This window comes from Pogoniulus pusillus, chromosome 24 (genome assembly GCF_015220805.1).
Source record: "Pogoniulus pusillus isolate bPogPus1 chromosome 24, bPogPus1.pri, whole genome shotgun sequence".
NCBI lineage: Eukaryota > Metazoa > Chordata > Aves > Piciformes > Lybiidae > Pogoniulus > Pogoniulus pusillus.
In genome coordinates this window covers 16,458,647-16,474,966 of record NC_087287.1, presented here as the reverse complement: position 1 = coordinate 16,474,966, position 16,320 = coordinate 16,458,647, and the positions used below count along the sequence as shown (strand labels likewise).

Sequence of the window (16,320 nt, the reverse complement as noted above, 5' to 3'; positions counted from 1 at the left end):
GCAAGAGCCAAGTAGGTCTTTATGATATGAACACTGGACTGAGCTGATAGATAGCTTTAGGTAAAATTATTAAGGTCCTTGTTAATTTTCTGGGGAGGTGGAAGAAGAATGTTGATGAATAGTATGCTTGGGCACCTAGGAAGGGGATTTAGGGCAAGCCCTGTCCTCTTCCTTTTGGTGGCTGGTGGGAGAGACTGTCCAAAGAGTGCTCTGTGTGCAGGACTTGTCTTCATAAGGCATCCAGGAGCACAAGGAGAAAGCCTGAGGAAATGTCAGTTGGTGGCTGCACTCTGGTCAAGTGCTTGGCCTCCAAAATAGGCCTGCACATATGGGAAGGATTGGAATGCTTCTCACAAAGACAATAAAGGTGTATGCTTGGTAGATGGAAGCTCTGAAAGCCATTTGGCGTACACCAAGAGTCTTGTGGTACTGCAGCTCTGTGCTGATCCCAGCACATGATGAACTGATCCAATAGTCCTTAGCTAGTGTTCCTTTAACAACTAATAGCTTATTTAAGTTTGGAGCTTTATTCCCAGTACAACAGATATACTGCCAACTCATGAGCTTAACGTGCACGTAGTGCTTATAGCTTCAGACTGATAGCATGTCTTGTGAAAATACTTACTTGAAAAGTGTTTGATGCTTATTCGGGTGGCAGTGTAGTTGTTTCAGTTTGTCAGATAAATACTGCAGCTGTTCTCAGTGTGTTATTTCCCAGTAGACTCCAGCAGCTCCTCCAGAGCCTTGGCAGTCTGTCGTGGAAATGCAGTTCAGGAGTTCAGGGCACGCCACAAATCTCTCAAAGGCTGTAACTGCACATAATCAGATCCTTTACAGTGTTTACTATTTCAAACCACTTTGGAGTTTAAGAATCAAGGTAACTCAATAGCAGAGCATCAACATGCACGACATAGGCATTTTCTGAATTAACTTCCAAGTATGAAAGCTTTCATCTATTGAAAAATGCTGTGCTGTATAATGAATTAGCAGCACACTGAGCATTACAGCCAAATGCACTGTGGGGATGGCAAAGCTAGCAAAAGGCATCAAACCAGCATACATCATCTTCTCCCAGATGTAAACACGTATGGTTGTCATACCTTAAATGGTATTAATGGACACATGTCCTCAGGTGTGTCCATTTGGTACTCTCATTTGTAAATCTTGTGGCATTGCACTCCATGATTGGTGGAATCTGATCCTGTGTGATGATAATACTGGTTTTGGTCAGAACGTGGTCTGGGTTAAGTAAGGATTAAATCATGGGATCATCATAGAATGCCATCATGTTTTCCCCAGGGGATTACTCACAGAGAAAGCAGCAGAAATGAATATAGCACATGCACATGTGTATTACCTGTCGTTTCAGTAATGGGCAATCCTGGGCTATGCCCCAGAGAGTGTAACAGCCAGTATTCTGGCAACAGAAGGGCAGTTGTACTGTTTACGCCTGGTGTCCTTTTTCAGGCAGAAGAGAAATCATAATCCACACAATTATGCCTCTAGACCCCTTCCTGGGTCATAGTTCAGGTTTATTTGTCACTTTCTGGTTAACCAGTTTTGGGAACATATGATGAGTTGAATGCTGGAATATTGTGATGTAATTTCACCTTTTATTTTTAAAGCCTTGGAGTATCCAAACCTTGATGTCTCAGAGTCAACTAGAGACTACTGGGTGATAACAGGTACTTTTGTATTTTCTTCCCTCCTCCATGTACTTCAGATTGATTTTCAGTGCTTACTTATACCAAAACAGTGGTGCAGTAATTTTACTCAAAAATAAGTGGCTGCCAACTGAACCTTCCTGTTGCATTCAACTGAGCAAATGTATTTACAGTTATTCTGGGACATAACTGTGATTTGTCAGCTTGAGCAGAGACTTCTGCATTCCATACTGCCTCAGAATTAACACCACTTTGTCTTAAGCACTTTGGCAGTGCAGTGTTATCTTCTCAGAGTTTTAAAACACAGACTCTTTTTTTTCCCCTGGGACTTGGACTTATATCTTAAAGCAAAAGAGGTTTGTAGAGACAACCCAGGAAGAAAGGTGATCTGTTACAGCAAGGAGGTTTGCTGCGATTTACTAACTGTCTGGGTGCAGGAATTCTGGCATCTTTCACATGAAGCATTAAGCACAATGTTGTGGAGGAAAAGAAGGTGCAGAGAATACTATTAGGCTGGAAAATACTTGTCTTTTTTTTTCCACTGCTATTGCATTCACAATCCTTTTGACTTTTGAAGTGATAACTTGGAAAGAAAGAGACTTTTCCCAAGCCATCTTTGAGTGAGGGAATGCCAAAGCCTTTCTAATCAGTGTGTCTGTATCTGGTATTGTTTAATGCTCAGAAGTGCAAGAGAAAAAGAGCCTGTCATGAAATGGATTAAATTCTATGCTTTGCTTCCAGAAGCCAGTGTGATTTGGCACCTGTTACATCTATTCATAATTTTGAGGTAATTTTTTTCAGAGATTGTGATGTTCTGAAGAGAGTTCCTCCCACTTTGGCCCTTGCGAGCCCGATACTCCACTTCTTGCCTTTGTGCACTTACTGCAGTGGGGTATCATTGTTACTATATTATTGTTACTACAATGGAACACTTATTTTTTTCTTTATTTAAAATGATGGTGGTCCCAAAAGAGTTTTGAAATAATATTGGACAATCCTACCTATGTATGAATTAAATTAGCATGGCATACCACTTCTTTGAACTTGGTGTAAATTCAGTGTCTTTTGAATTGCATATGCATATATAGGTAGAAAAAATGTATTCAGTTTTCAGTGCTCTCCAACATGATACTTTCTTTCAAGCAAAATCTGTTTGTACAAAAGTATAAGTTCAGATTTCAAAACTGCTGGATGAAAAAAATGGTTTAGTTAACAGGAGCATCTGGCAATAAGCATAAAACTCAGGTGTCTCTCAAATGGATTTTAACTTACTTTTTACATTGGAGCTTTTTGAAGGTTTTTAACATTGAAGGCTTTGGTGAAATGAAGGCTTCCAGCTTTTGGATGATTTTATTCTCTCAAATAGTCTTGACAATATCAGATAAGAGCAGGGAAGGGTCTGAAACCCATCAGGATATACCAAGGGGGTGTAACAGCTATTTTTCTTCTAAGCTATTTAGAGCATCTCTGCCCTAAACTACTCTGCAGACCATGTGCTACTTTATCTGTCCATGGATGATGTACTACCTGTGATTTTTCTGTGTTCCCACAGTTATTCAAGGGGTTGATATTGCATTACTTGGACTGAACAACCAGAGCTTTGCAAGATTAATGGAGCAGCGTTTGGCCCCACTCTTTATGATGTCACATCAGCAAGGAAGGCGATTCAAACGTGCCACTACTGTGGGCAGCTACACTGTGCAGGTGCTCAACACAGCATCAGTTGCACCTAGATATATGTCAAAAAAAGAGCTTTGTTGGTGTGTGTTCCACCTCAAATCTGTGTAAAAAAAAACAAAACAGCCAAGCAAGCAACTAACAAAAAACCCAAACAAAAAATAATTTAAAAAAAACTAGCATAAACATTTAATTGGGTTGAGCTTTTTCTGCCTTTTATCATGAATACCAAAGCAGCAAGTGCTGAATGGCTGGCATTACCTGTGGTGGTGTTTTTCTCCAGTCAGTTATGTTTGCAGGCCTCTCATCTTTTAGAAATTGTCATTGGCTAACCACTGCTAATAAATATTTTGTCTTTGGTTGCTATGAGGATTGGTAGAAAGTGGCTATTTTTAGTGCAAAGTCTTGTATTCAGCATAAGGAAGAGTTTCAGGCTTTTGTTCAACTGAAAAAAAAAACCATTCCTAGGTCTTCATTTCCAAGGTAACTCAATAAAACTTGGAATTCTTTTTGTTGAAAAAAAAATTGAAGCAATCTTTATACAGAATTAATCAACACATCATGTGGCAAGAGATCACATTTTGAAGTAGAGATTTCCATCCCAAGTAATTTACTGGTTATTTTTCTCTTAGCCACATTTCCCATTAAGTATTTTGAAGTGATCATAGTTCGTTTCCTCACTGATTTAGCCACCTGATGCTAGTTGTGAGGGATGAAAAGAGGATCAGTCTTCAAAACCTGCATGACAAGTTACTGCTTTTCAGTTGCATGATGTGTTTCAAGAATTGTTGTTGTGAGATATGTAAACCAAATCACTGCTTCTCATTTGTCCCCAATCCTGGGCTTTCCCACTGACAGATTCTAAAAGAGGGGACTTGTTTTTATTTGCCAAAAATGTGAACCTTTGGAACACATGCCATGAAAACATGATGTGGTGGAGTCGTTGTCCCTGGAGGTGTTCAAAAAAGACCTGGATGAGGCACTTAAGTGCCATGATCTAGTTGATTGGGCAGGTCTGGGTGCTAGGTTGGACTGGATGAGTTTAGAGGTCTCTTCCAGCCTGGTTGATTCTATGTTAACACATAATGTCCATCACGTAATGGAGAGGAATCACAAAACTCCTTTTTTCTCTCATTCTTAGAAGTGCTTGACACTTCTTTACTCTCAGGGAAAGACAGAAATACAACACTAAAATTCTGCTGGTGATGTGCAGAATAAAATGGAAAAAAACAGGGTTCTCTTTATTGTGAGATTAGGATCAAAAATTATAAGTATAGGAATAAAATGTGAGGAAATTTTTCAACTGCAACATGCTAATAACATATAATTTCCAAGATTAGGGCAGATTTTAAGAGCCCCCTCTTTAGAGGTGACTGCACTGTTGAAACACTGATCCTTTCCTCCTTTTTACTATACTCTTTTATGAGTAGAGTGTTTTAGCTTAGGGTTATGTTTAAAATTTTTGAAGAAGGCAGACAGTCCCCACTAAGCTGAACAGCCTAGCCTATGAAGGGGAGAAGCTCTGATCCTGTGAGACTATTTGCATGGAGTTGATGCTTATATAGAATCATAGAATCAACCAGGTTGGAAGAGACCTCCAAGATCATCCAGTCCAATCTAGCACCCAGCCCTAACCAATCAACTAGACCATGGCACCAAGTGCCTCATCCAGTCTTTTCTTCAACACCTCCAGGGATGGTGATTTCACCACCTCCCTGGGCAGCCCATTCCAATGCCAATCACTCTCTCTGGCAGCAACTTCCTCCTAACACCCAGCCTATACTTCTCCTGGCATAACTTGAGACTGTGTCCCCTTCTGTTGCTGGTTGCCTAGGAGAAGAGGCCAACCCCCACCTGGCTACAACCTCCCTTCAGGTAGTTGTAGACAGCAATGAGGTCTGCCCTGAGCCTCCTCTTCTCTAGGCTAAACACCCCCAGCTCCCTCATCCTCTCCTCATAGGGTTTGTGTTCCAGGCCCCTCACCAGCCTTGTCACCCTTCTCTGGACACGTTCCAGCACCTCAACATCTCTCTTGAATTGAGGGGCTCAGAACTGGACACAGTACTCAAGGTGGGGTCTTAAAGGAGTTCCTGGTGTGAACTGCCTTCAAATAGCTCCTGGCAGCTTTTGCAATGGTGTGAAACAAAGCCATTTTATTTCTCTTTCTCACATTTTCTTTGTTGTTTTGTTTTTCCTGAAAGATGGTAAAAATCCAACGTATTCCAGGACCCAAGGAGCCAGCTGAACTGACATACTATACTTTATACAATGGGAAGCCTCTGCTGGGCACTGCAGCTGCCAAAATATTGAGCACCGTTGACTCCCAGCGGATGGCCTTGACACTGGGTTATGTTATTCAAGTTCAAGCTGATCGTAAGAGCTCTTTTTGAAATTCTCTGGTTTAGTCCTTTGGTTTTGTTTTTAATTAATGAATTTATTTATGGGAGAAACACTGTAGCCTCCATCAATCACACAGAAGCTGGGCTGTTCTTTTGCCTGTGGAAAACTGACTAATCTTGTTTCATAGTACATCACAGTTACATTACCGACTGTTATTTAGCCAATCACTGCAAAATTTACAGTGCAACTAATATTAAACACATTCAGTTCTATGGACTGAACAACTACTTGGAGTTTGGGTTTGGTTTTGGGGTTTTTTTGGGGTGTGGGGGGTTTGTGTGTGTAATAACAGCTTAATGTGTGAATTGATGCCTCTTTTAGCTAACTGAACCTCTCCACAACGCCAAGGTCATCAATCCAGATACCATTAAAATTAGTGGACTATAGTACTGGGTCTTCTTGGTGGTGAAACAGGCTATAACATGGAAATCCCTGGTACCATTATTTCTTCCTGAAGGAGGACTAACATTGAAATAATTGTATGTAATGGTGATAGGAAAAGAAGGGACCACTATGAGTGATGTGTCCTCCAGAGGCATGTGATTGAGGTAGACTGAAGTGTGACATAATTTCCAGAGCATACACCATATGCTGTACCTGATCCTTGATTTGTTCTTTGCCTGTCACTTGAACCAAGATCTCCATTCCTGCTTCCATAAAGCCTATCATCATTTCACTTCTAAATTACTTTTTGTTTTCCATAAGAGTATTTCTTTAATGTCTTTTTATTCAGTAAAGCAGCTGTAGGAAATCTGTCAAAGATTCCCAGCCCTTTTGTTCAACAATGTGATTTATTTGGATGTTTAGGTAATGGTGGCAACTGCTGCTTATCACCTAACTTTGTGCTTCCATGGCCTGATAGGGCAGCCTTGTTCATCTGTAGATTTTCATACAAGTTCAGTAAGCACAAAATACCTTACAAAGAGAATATACAGAAATTGAAATTATGACCCTAGGTAACTGAGATTCTGAAATGAGGGAAGCAGTTATAGCTTTCTACCTTATTATGAAAAAAAAAACACAAACCCCACATTTATTTCATTTTAGACATGGTATTTGCAGTCTGTCTTTGTAATCCCAGAGAAAATACTTGGTGTGCATTTCATTTTTACTCATTATAATTTCTATTATAGCAGAATGGAAAAGTTCTGTACCAAAAAAAAGCAGTAAAAAAAGACATCTACCCTCAGGACCTCATAGTCTGGCTAGACAAGACAGACAAGTAACAAAAGAATACAGATGTTCCTGTTTTCTAAGTGAAGCACTGAGTTACAGCAAAAATAAAAGGCTTGCTTCAAGAGCCAATGAAGTCTTACTGCATTGAACAAACTGTGGATTGACTTTCTCAAGGTCACCTTGCAAGCTGGTAGCAATTAAAGATGTAAACCAGGATTCCTAAATATCTGTCCTGTTAGCCATAAGACCATTGTTGATTTTCAACAACTGTTTGCTGCTCCTACAGCAGCAATCTGTAATTAAAGCTATTGTTATCTGATAAAATGCAGATTCAGTTGCCATTCCCACAGCCCCGAAATTTAAAATTATGTAAGTCCTTTGAAAAGTGAACCTTGAAATGCTTTAACCTGGCATTTTGGGCAGTCCTTAAACAGAAGGTTACTGTCACACTGCCCAGAAGATATGCACCTGATGCTGCTATTCCTACAGCAGCCTACCGACTGCATTGGCTTTGTAGAAGGTTGTAGATCTACAAAGAAAAGAGGCTCAAGTTTCACATGGACTTTCAGCTGGCTTTTGTAACTACTACTGAACAAGATGATATGCATTTTGAGTTTGAATCTGTAAGATGCTGAGTGCCTCTGACAGCTAATAAGCTCAATGACATTTGAAAGCGCTAGTCCCCTAGGAAATGGAGAAGGCTGCTTTCCACTGGTGCTCCCACAATTGCCTGTCCATGTCAGCAACCGGTGGCACAGGAAAATAACTAGAGATAGCATGATGAAATGCACAAAATATTTCACTGAAACAACATCCAGCACCCTAGGGAGATTATCTGGTGTTTTTCCAGAAAGAAATGAAATGAGAGAGCTGGAGATGTATCATGGGACGATCTCTTACGTGTGTACAAGTTGAAAGTTCATGTTAAGTGACTTTGTTTTGATAAAATGGAATCTGAAACGTTTTAGCATCACTGCATCTCTGAAATATGCCCCTTTCCCTGATGCCATTATTAATGAATCTGCAAGGAGCTCTTTCCAACCTCATCATTTTCCCCCATTCAAAAATGATGGATTCATTTTGGCCTTAACTATGATAAATCATTTCTATAGCACAAGAAAAGAATTTTCTTATTGCCTGTTGATACCAGCAGCAGCTTTTAGTGTGCTCAGTTTCACTGCTCTTGAAAAAGCAGTGCCACTTTGCTGTTGCCGAGCCAGTAAAGTCTTTGAGCCCAGGCATGGACTCCATGTTTATACTTCTAATGCATATGCTACCTTTCTCTGATTGAAAAATAATGTATTACTTACACTTTTATTGCTGTTTGTTGTTTATTCTGTGAATGAACTGTTGGAGTGATGCCTAATACGACATCTAACTTGACTCTGGGAGTTGATGGCTGCTTTTGCAGCAACTGGCTGTAACTAAGAGAAGAGATCCTAGGGATTTGTGAACTGAGCAGTGATTCTGATTTTTTATTCACTTAGGGATTAGTTACAGTCCTTTTATATGAGTTATTTTATGGAAACAGTTGAAGACTGTTTTGGGAGCAGTTTAAATCATGTGCACAGTGAAACTTATCAATGGTGATTTGCAATTTTCCTGTAGCTGTGGTGAAGAACCCCCCAAACAACCTGTGGATCATTGCAGCGGTGCTGGCTCCCATTGCTGTGGTTACAGTTATCATTATCATCATCACAGCAGTTCTGTGCAGAAAGAACAAGAATGACTTCAAACCAGACACCATGATGAACCTGCCTCAGAGAGCTAAAGTGAGTGAACAATTTCTAGGTCCAAGATGTCCATTTGATTTCTGAGGTTTTAGCTGTGTTTCTCTGCTAGCTGTAGTTGAAGGATGTTTGGATGGTTGTTGGTCACAGGATGAATCTTTGCACTTCTCTGCAGTTACCCTTCTCTTTCACTTGGGAGTCATTAACTTCCAGCTTGTCCCCTGCTGCAAAAGCAGCAGTAATGGAAGAACTGTTACGCAGTGATACAAGACACTGAGCTGTTAGGGCAGAGTGGGCTTTACTCAGGGCAGAAATAGGGTATTGACCTGAGCAGCAGCATGTATCCTGTGGGACCTCAATCCCACACTCATGACCTGAGCTACTCCATTGCAGGTAGCAATGGCTGAAGGTCTGGGCTTTGGCAGCAGATCAGATCTGGTCCTAAACTAACTCCTAATCCAGAAAATACATTAATTATTTGACTTTTTTCCCAGAAAAAACTTCTTGCACTGCTAGATGTTTTGATCTTTCTAATTTATTTGTGGATATTGGTTGGGTTCAAACAATTGGTTTTGTAAAAGCTACTAACTCACAGCAAGCAGAGGTTGTATTTTTTCCAAATCAAATGTGTTTCCAGTTTGATTTGCTGTCTCTAACAGAAAATGTCACAGAATACTGATTTGGCTCCATAACAAAAGCAGTCTGCCTGCTCAATCCTGCCCTTAAATGGCTCTTAAACACCCAAAGGTAGGAGGTTTTAGCCTCTGGTGTGTAAGTCATGCTGTCCCTTTGCTCTTCTGTCTGCTTTGTAATTCTCCATTGGCATGAGAGTCAAATGATATTTTTTTTCCTCTGGTTTCTTAATGCTACAGACAGCAGGATTATTGTGATTTCAGCTCACTTGCTTCTGCTGAAAAATGTGGATTGGAGGGAGAGTGGAAAGAAGGCATGATGCATATGACAGCTCTTTTTCCCTCATCTTAGGTTAGTTGCAGATGGGTGCAGCTGATGCCAGTTGGAAAAAAAAGACATTTGTATCAAAAATGATGTGAAAATGACATTTCCATTTTGGTTCCAGTATGCTCATCCTATTTATCCAGTGTTATCAGACTAGTGCTGCGAATAGATCTGCAAAAGTGAGACAAACAATAGCACAAACACAAGCAAAAATTAATACTACTGCAGTGATGTCCCACTGAAACCTCTGAAATGCAAATCATGCTTTATTTGGGGCTGCTGCAAATATTATGCACCACTCCATTTTTCTTCTAAGTAATCATGGTCTCAGCTGAAAGACAAAATGAGACCATTTTTATGTTGTTTTGACCTGGCCATCATTATGGGATGCTTTGCAGCTGAAGAAAGTTGCTCTTTATAAAAAAAAAACCCAACAACTACTGCTGGCTGAAGCCACAGCACAGAAAAAACATGAAAGTGTTTTAATATTTTAATCCACAGTTGTCATTCCAAAAGAATGAGAAAATTGAATTTTTGCTTTTCCTGAGAGTTCAGATTTAATCAGGCTATAAAATATGTGGTCAGGTTAAAACTTATTTAGTCAGGCTGCAGCTGCATCAGCAGTCACTGTCATCAGATGGGAATTGCGTCTGCAGAGCCAAATAGTTGGTGCTGGGCTCCTAGCATCCATGCTATCCTTGGTTCAGGAGCTTTTCCTGCAGGCTTGCTCACATTTGCAGCTGGAGTGCAGGAGGTCCACTCCTAGAGCACATTTCCCCATTTTTGATATGTTTTGAGGCTCCATAAAATTTAACCTACCCCATTATATAAGTCATCCATTTCAAAATGAGAGGTAAATGGCTTTCTGTTTAGTTTCACAGTGACAACCCTATCAAAAAGGTTCAGCCAAGTCTAGTTTTGAGTGTAGGCTGTGGAGGATAAGTTTTGCAGTGAGATTGGCCATGGTCTGCTTTTGTCATTCCTGATTTCAGCATCTGTACTTACAATAAGGCTAAGAAATGTATTTTGGGAAGGTGATGAAATAAGTTCATTTGAAAAGAACAGCTGTAGTTTATTCTTTTAATTCCTTTTAGTTTATTCTTTTAATTCCTTTTAGTTTATTCTTTTAATCCCTTCATTTAATTCTTCTAATTTAATTAGGGATATCAGGAGCAGTGGTAATTAGGTGAACTCCAATTGCCACATTTCATGTAGTTTATCAACACAAGCAGGTGATGGGCACATATCAGTACCACTCTGAAACTGGTTGTGTTATATCTCATGGTTTAGAAAAGTACCTGAGACTGCTTGATTAATGCTGAGTCTGTTCTATAAGTGAAGCCACAGCAGACAGATTTTTAGCTCAAGAAGCAGCTTTGTTTCTGTGTCTGAGATTTGCTGTTAAATCACTGGAGGACTTTTTTGTTGCCTTTTGAATACCTAGCAAACTGTATATAGAGGAAAAGAGAGTATTATGGGATGCCCACAGCCTTGGATTTCAGCTGATTTTGTTTACAGTGGTGGCATCTTATGTGCTCGGAGTCCAAAAGTCCTGTTCCAAGGGGACTGGCAGCGCAGAGCTGCCTGCTCATCGCTGCAGTCTTTTGCTGTTGGGAGCAGCAGAGGCTGCAGGTCCTCGCAGAGCAGAGCTGCCTGCAACGTCCCTCCAGAAGCTCCGTCCCATGCAGCGGGACAGGATGCACCAACACAGCTCCGAGGGGTAATGAAACGTTCAGCCTTAAATATCCTTCTGTAGCTGGGGAATGTGATGTAACTGAACAGCAGCATTGCTGCCTGTGCCTGGTAATTAAGGAATGACTCTTTTCTTGGAGCAGACTGAAGGTTAAGTAAATGAAGTTTAAAAGCTGGCCTGTCGTGTGCAGTGCAGTGCAGTGCAGTTTGTACTGTCTGCCGTAGGAATTGTGTTGCTGTTCTGCATTGCCTTAGCAGTCAGGGACACCTGGACTAAGTTGCCGGGAAAAGAAACTACTACTGTTACTTTCAATTGGTTTTCCAGATGGGAAGAAGTGTAAATTCCAGTCAGCAAAATTCTGATGGGAGTTAAATTTGATCTTCTTTCAATGCTGGTTTTATTTTGAGCAATTGTTTTTGCTTTGAGGTTTTGGGTAGATGTTAACTTTTCCCTCCCTTGCTTTCTAATTCACAGCATGTTTGTTTCAAGGTTGTAATCTGATTTGTCACCTTTCCTTTCTTTTTGAGCATGAAAGAATAAGCTTGCAGATAAACAGATAAGATCTGCAATCTAAGACCCAGAAGCAGAAGTAAATACTGCAGGACATAAGAAAACAACCACTATCATTTTGATAAAGGGCATGGAAAAAAAGATCAGGGGAACTGCATACCCGGGAAGGCCTGGTCATGACTTGTTTGTTTGTGGCTTTTTTCCTAAATATCAATGTTTTCTTAATCATCATTATAAGGAAAGCAATGTCCAGAAACAGCTGCTTGTATTCAGTCTGCCCTTTGCCCAAGCAATGTAATATGTTGGGCTTGTAATTAATGTATTATTTCACCAGCAATATTCGAATCCCAGCCCTTCGGTCCTTCTCACTCTTTTGGCTGTGCTGGATATCTACTCTTGCAGTGTTTCAGCAGTGCCTGATTGTGGTTTAGTCTTGCCAGTTCCCTTCAGGGGTGGTAAAACCATCTGCTCCTGTGGGCTTTTACAGAGCAGGGTTCCAAGATCAGATTTTATTTAACACAGTATGTCCGCTGATGAGGATGGCTTTTTCAACTCTGCCTTTATTGCAGTTTGAACCTAGGCATGGTGGTAAGTAGAACTCAGATTAAAATAATCCTTTCTTTTCTTCCTTTGGCAGATCTGCAGAGTTCTTTAGGAAATTCTCATGTTCTGCTGTTTCTGGTTTGGTTTTGTTTGCTTTGGTTGATTATTTTTCAATATAAAGTTTAAGTTGTAACTTCTACTCTTTCAGAGGCATGGAGGGAGAAATAACTGACTTAGCTGTTCTGCTGTCTTTTTGCAGAATATCTAAGAGGCTCTTGGCTAACACTTAATGGAGATAGCAAGGTTAAAAAACATTATTTTGTTTAAAACCAATCTATCATGCTGTGCAGTATTTCTTCCTAGCTGTCCTTCACACAGCTTCTGCTTTCCCTTTCATCATTGCTTTCCTTGTCTTCATTTTCCTCCCTTATGCTAATTTGGTGGCTGCTGTGGTGGTAACCTTCCTTCAGAGAGGGGCAAGCAGAAGGCTCTGTCAGGGGCAATGCTGTCATGACTTGCCATGAGGTGGTGATGGTGAATTAACATTTCTCTGCTATGTTGCAAGTTCCATTGTGGTGCTGTGCAGAGATATCTGCTTTCCTAAATCAGCATTAGCCCAGTTAGTGCCTCCTTAGTGCACTGGAGCTACATATGAGAGGAATACTGAAGTGCGTGAGCTCATTAGAAATCATCAGCCTCAGCTCAAGCAGGACACTGGGAATGTGATGCAGATCCCCACAACCCAGAAGCATGTCTTGTTTTTAAAAAAGGAAGACAGGTCTATTATTTTCAGACTGAGATTACTTATGATGTTTATTAGTGTTTAAGCTACAGCCCACATTTAATAAGGCACAGAACAAGAGAAAACATTTTTTTCAGAGTTCATCCTTTTTTTTGGTGCCATCAGCAAGTTTTTTTATCCAGATTAATTTCTTCCAAACCTACAATATTTGTTGTCAGTGTGGTAGGAACCTGAGAGAGACTATTCAGTTGTTAACTCTTCACAGAGAGAGTGATTTGCCACTGGAATGGGCTGCTCAGGGAGGTGGTGAAGTCACTGTCCCTGGAGGTGTTCAAGAAAAGCCTGGATGAGGCACTTAGTGCCATGGTCTAGTTGACTGGATAGGGCTGGGGGATAGGTTGGACTGGATGGTTTTGGAGGTCTCTTCCAATCTGGTTGATTCTATGATTCTGATGTGTTTCTCAGAGGATATTTGAGGGTTAAAATCACCATTGATCACCTTTATGCTGATTCTTGAGTATTCTGCCAGTAGTCTTTGTACTTCATGAAGAGTATCCTTGCAGTCTTTGGTAAATTAATTCAGTTTAGTGTGGCAAAATATTGTGTTTCATATTTGTTTTCCAAATGTGCTCAGGAATTTCTTTGAGTAATTTTTTTTCTTTTGTTTCTTTCTATTTTTTCCAATAAAAATTGCAATTTGGAAAGTTAAGGTTTGCTCAAATGCTTTAATTTTTCCATTGAGAATCTACCTTTTGTTGGCTGCTTTGCCTAGAAGGCATGTGTACATTCTGCTTGTTCCTTACAGAGGCAGCAGGGAAAGCCTGGCTGGGCTTTGGGGTGGGAGAGGCTGAGCACAGGGCCCTCAGCTGCCTTGCTGCAAGGCTCTTGCAAATGCTGCTTCCCGAGAGAAGCAAGTGAAGTCAATAACACCATTCCCAGTAGGCAACTGGCAAGGCAGGAGAAATATAATTTCACTGATGTGAAAAAGATCCTTTTGCCTATTAAACTTCATGTTCCCTTTTGCCTTTGTCTTGATTTGGAATAAATTACTCCCACCCTCCTAGGAAACACAAAGGTTTTTGTCAGAGAAAGTTTTCTGTTTTCTGTATGGCCTTATTCTTCTCCCTCCTGTTTTTTTTCTTCTCTGTGCTCATTATTCCATTGTCTGTTAGAAGAGTTGCTGAGGGTGTTGCAACAGGGTAAAGAAAGGTAGCCAAGATCATTTTTACACTAAATAATTATGATTAAAGACAATAAATCTGTTTGTTGTTGGGCATTCTAGTGGTAATCCACATATCTTCACATGTCTATTCTGTCATGTAACTGAAGGAGTTAAGGGGTAGTGGAAGATTTTATACTGAAGTGGGAATTTTATGTGAAGATATGCTGCATGCTGGAAATGTATGTTTTCTGCTCCCCTCTCCCCTCAACTTTTGTTTTTGCAGCCAGTACAAGGCTTTGACTATGCCAAGCAACACTTAGGTCAGCAGGGAGCTGAAGATGAGGTTCTACCTGTAACTCAGGAGACTGTCGTACTTCCACTTCCAGTTAGAGATGCTCCGTCTTCTCAAGAGAGAGAAATTACTCAGGATGGGAGCACCATCAAAACTGCCAAATCCAATGAAACAAGGAAAAGGTATGGACTGCTGTGTTTGTTCAGAGGAGTAGAGTAAGTAATTTGCCTCATGTCTACCTTTAATCATCATTATTTTTTCTCTTGGTCACTTCAGACAAGGAATGCAGATTATCCCTTTATCCCAGCTGTTTTGTATGCTTCACATCCACTTTCTACTTGAAATTAACTTAGAGGGTTATCAGCTTTTTATTGCTGAAGAATGATACCAAAGGGAAGAGAGGAAAATCAAACAGTGAGCTAAAGAGCCTACTGACTAGAGGTAACAGTTGTTGTGTAGTTCACTGGTGTTATACAGTCCTTCCCTCTTGAGAGGATTTGGTAACCTAAAATACTAGTATCTGCTTAGTGCAGAGAATCCTATAGAACATCAGATCTCACAGCTGAGTCACCTCAGCTTGTGTTTGTCAATGCACAATGATATTTGCCCCTCTGCAGTAATGGAAAAGCTTGGAAAATTTGGCAAAGTATTGTGGTATCCTGTGACAGGTTCACACTGCAGCCATCTGCAGGAGATACTATGCTGGAAGGCCTCAGCCCACATAGCACAGGATCCTGCTGCTGCTGCTGTTCTTCGTGGGCTGTAGACCCTCCCATCAGTTGTAAGATGAGGTTTTTCTTACCAAAAAATGGAAGCAGAAGGATCCTGAGCTAGTATCTGGTGTGGCAAATTTCTGTGGTTGTATAGCAAATCACTTAGACTATGAAGAGTGCTGTCTGCAAGGAGCAGCAATTGAGAAGAGCAAGCCAGCTGGAACTCCCCTGGTTCCTGTGACTGCTTCACTGGGTTTGGATGTAAACTGTTATTCTGCTCTTTGATGTCAGTGGTGTGTTGCTCATGCCATAAATCGCTAACCATGATAGTCAGTGTGAACCAAACAACACTTGTTCCTTTTCAAGTCTGCTGTCCTCTGATGAAATGACAAATGGAAGATGACTGTGACACCAGCTGTGGTTGCTGCTGCTGGACCTCCACAGGTTAAGTCATTGCTGAAACTGTTCTGTAAAATGTTTCAGTGCCTCTCCAATGCCATGTGTAAATCCAGACACCAAATGTAAACCAGCACTATTAGTCCTCTAACAAAAGTGATTAATCACTTTGCTCAGTCCTTTGAATGAGCACAGAAATCTCCCTCTCCTTAACCTGCAGAATTTTAAACCAACATTGTTAAATGACCTTGATCCAGGAATTCACAGGAAAAAGTTACTCTCTTTATAAAATATTTTGAACCTTGGTGCCTTTCTAAGCAAATCACCACGAGCTGGTCTTACCTCCTTCAGAGTGATGAGTTCAGTGAGAGCATGCAGAATTTCAGCCTCTTTCTGTTCCCAGGAGCTGTGTCTGTGAGTGGAATATAATAGTTGCTGAAGATGAAGAAATATTTTTTGACCTTTATGTGTTTGCTCTTTCATCCAGGCTACTTTGCAGCCCAGAAAGGTCAATTTAAATCAAACTGCCATGAAATGCCTGGTAACTGATCAGAATATCTTCTCTGGTATTACCTCTGAAGGAAACTTTACAGATAGTAATACAATGGCCACTTGAAAAGGGTGAATCTTCAAACTAGAGGCAGCAGAAATCACTGTGCAAATTA

General features: G+C 40.6%; 1 protein-coding gene across 4 annotated transcripts in view; it reads left to right on the top strand.

Annotated features, from left to right (window-relative positions):
* Positions 1-16,320, top strand: part of KIAA1549L (KIAA1549 like) — a 121,308-nt gene that overhangs the window by 65,723 nt on the left and 39,265 nt on the right. For all 4 annotated transcript variants that reach the window (XM_064163801.1, XM_064163800.1, XM_064163803.1 and 1 more), the window contains exons 8-12: positions 1,626-1,685; positions 3,217-3,368; positions 5,543-5,714; positions 8,526-8,689; positions 14,538-14,728. In XM_064163801.1, the coding sequence (XP_064019871.1) occupies positions 1,626-1,685; positions 3,217-3,368; positions 5,543-5,714; positions 8,526-8,689; positions 14,538-14,728 (739 nt within the window). The remainder of the gene's footprint in view (positions 1-1,625; positions 1,686-3,216; positions 3,369-5,542; positions 5,715-8,525; positions 8,690-14,537; positions 14,729-16,320) is intronic.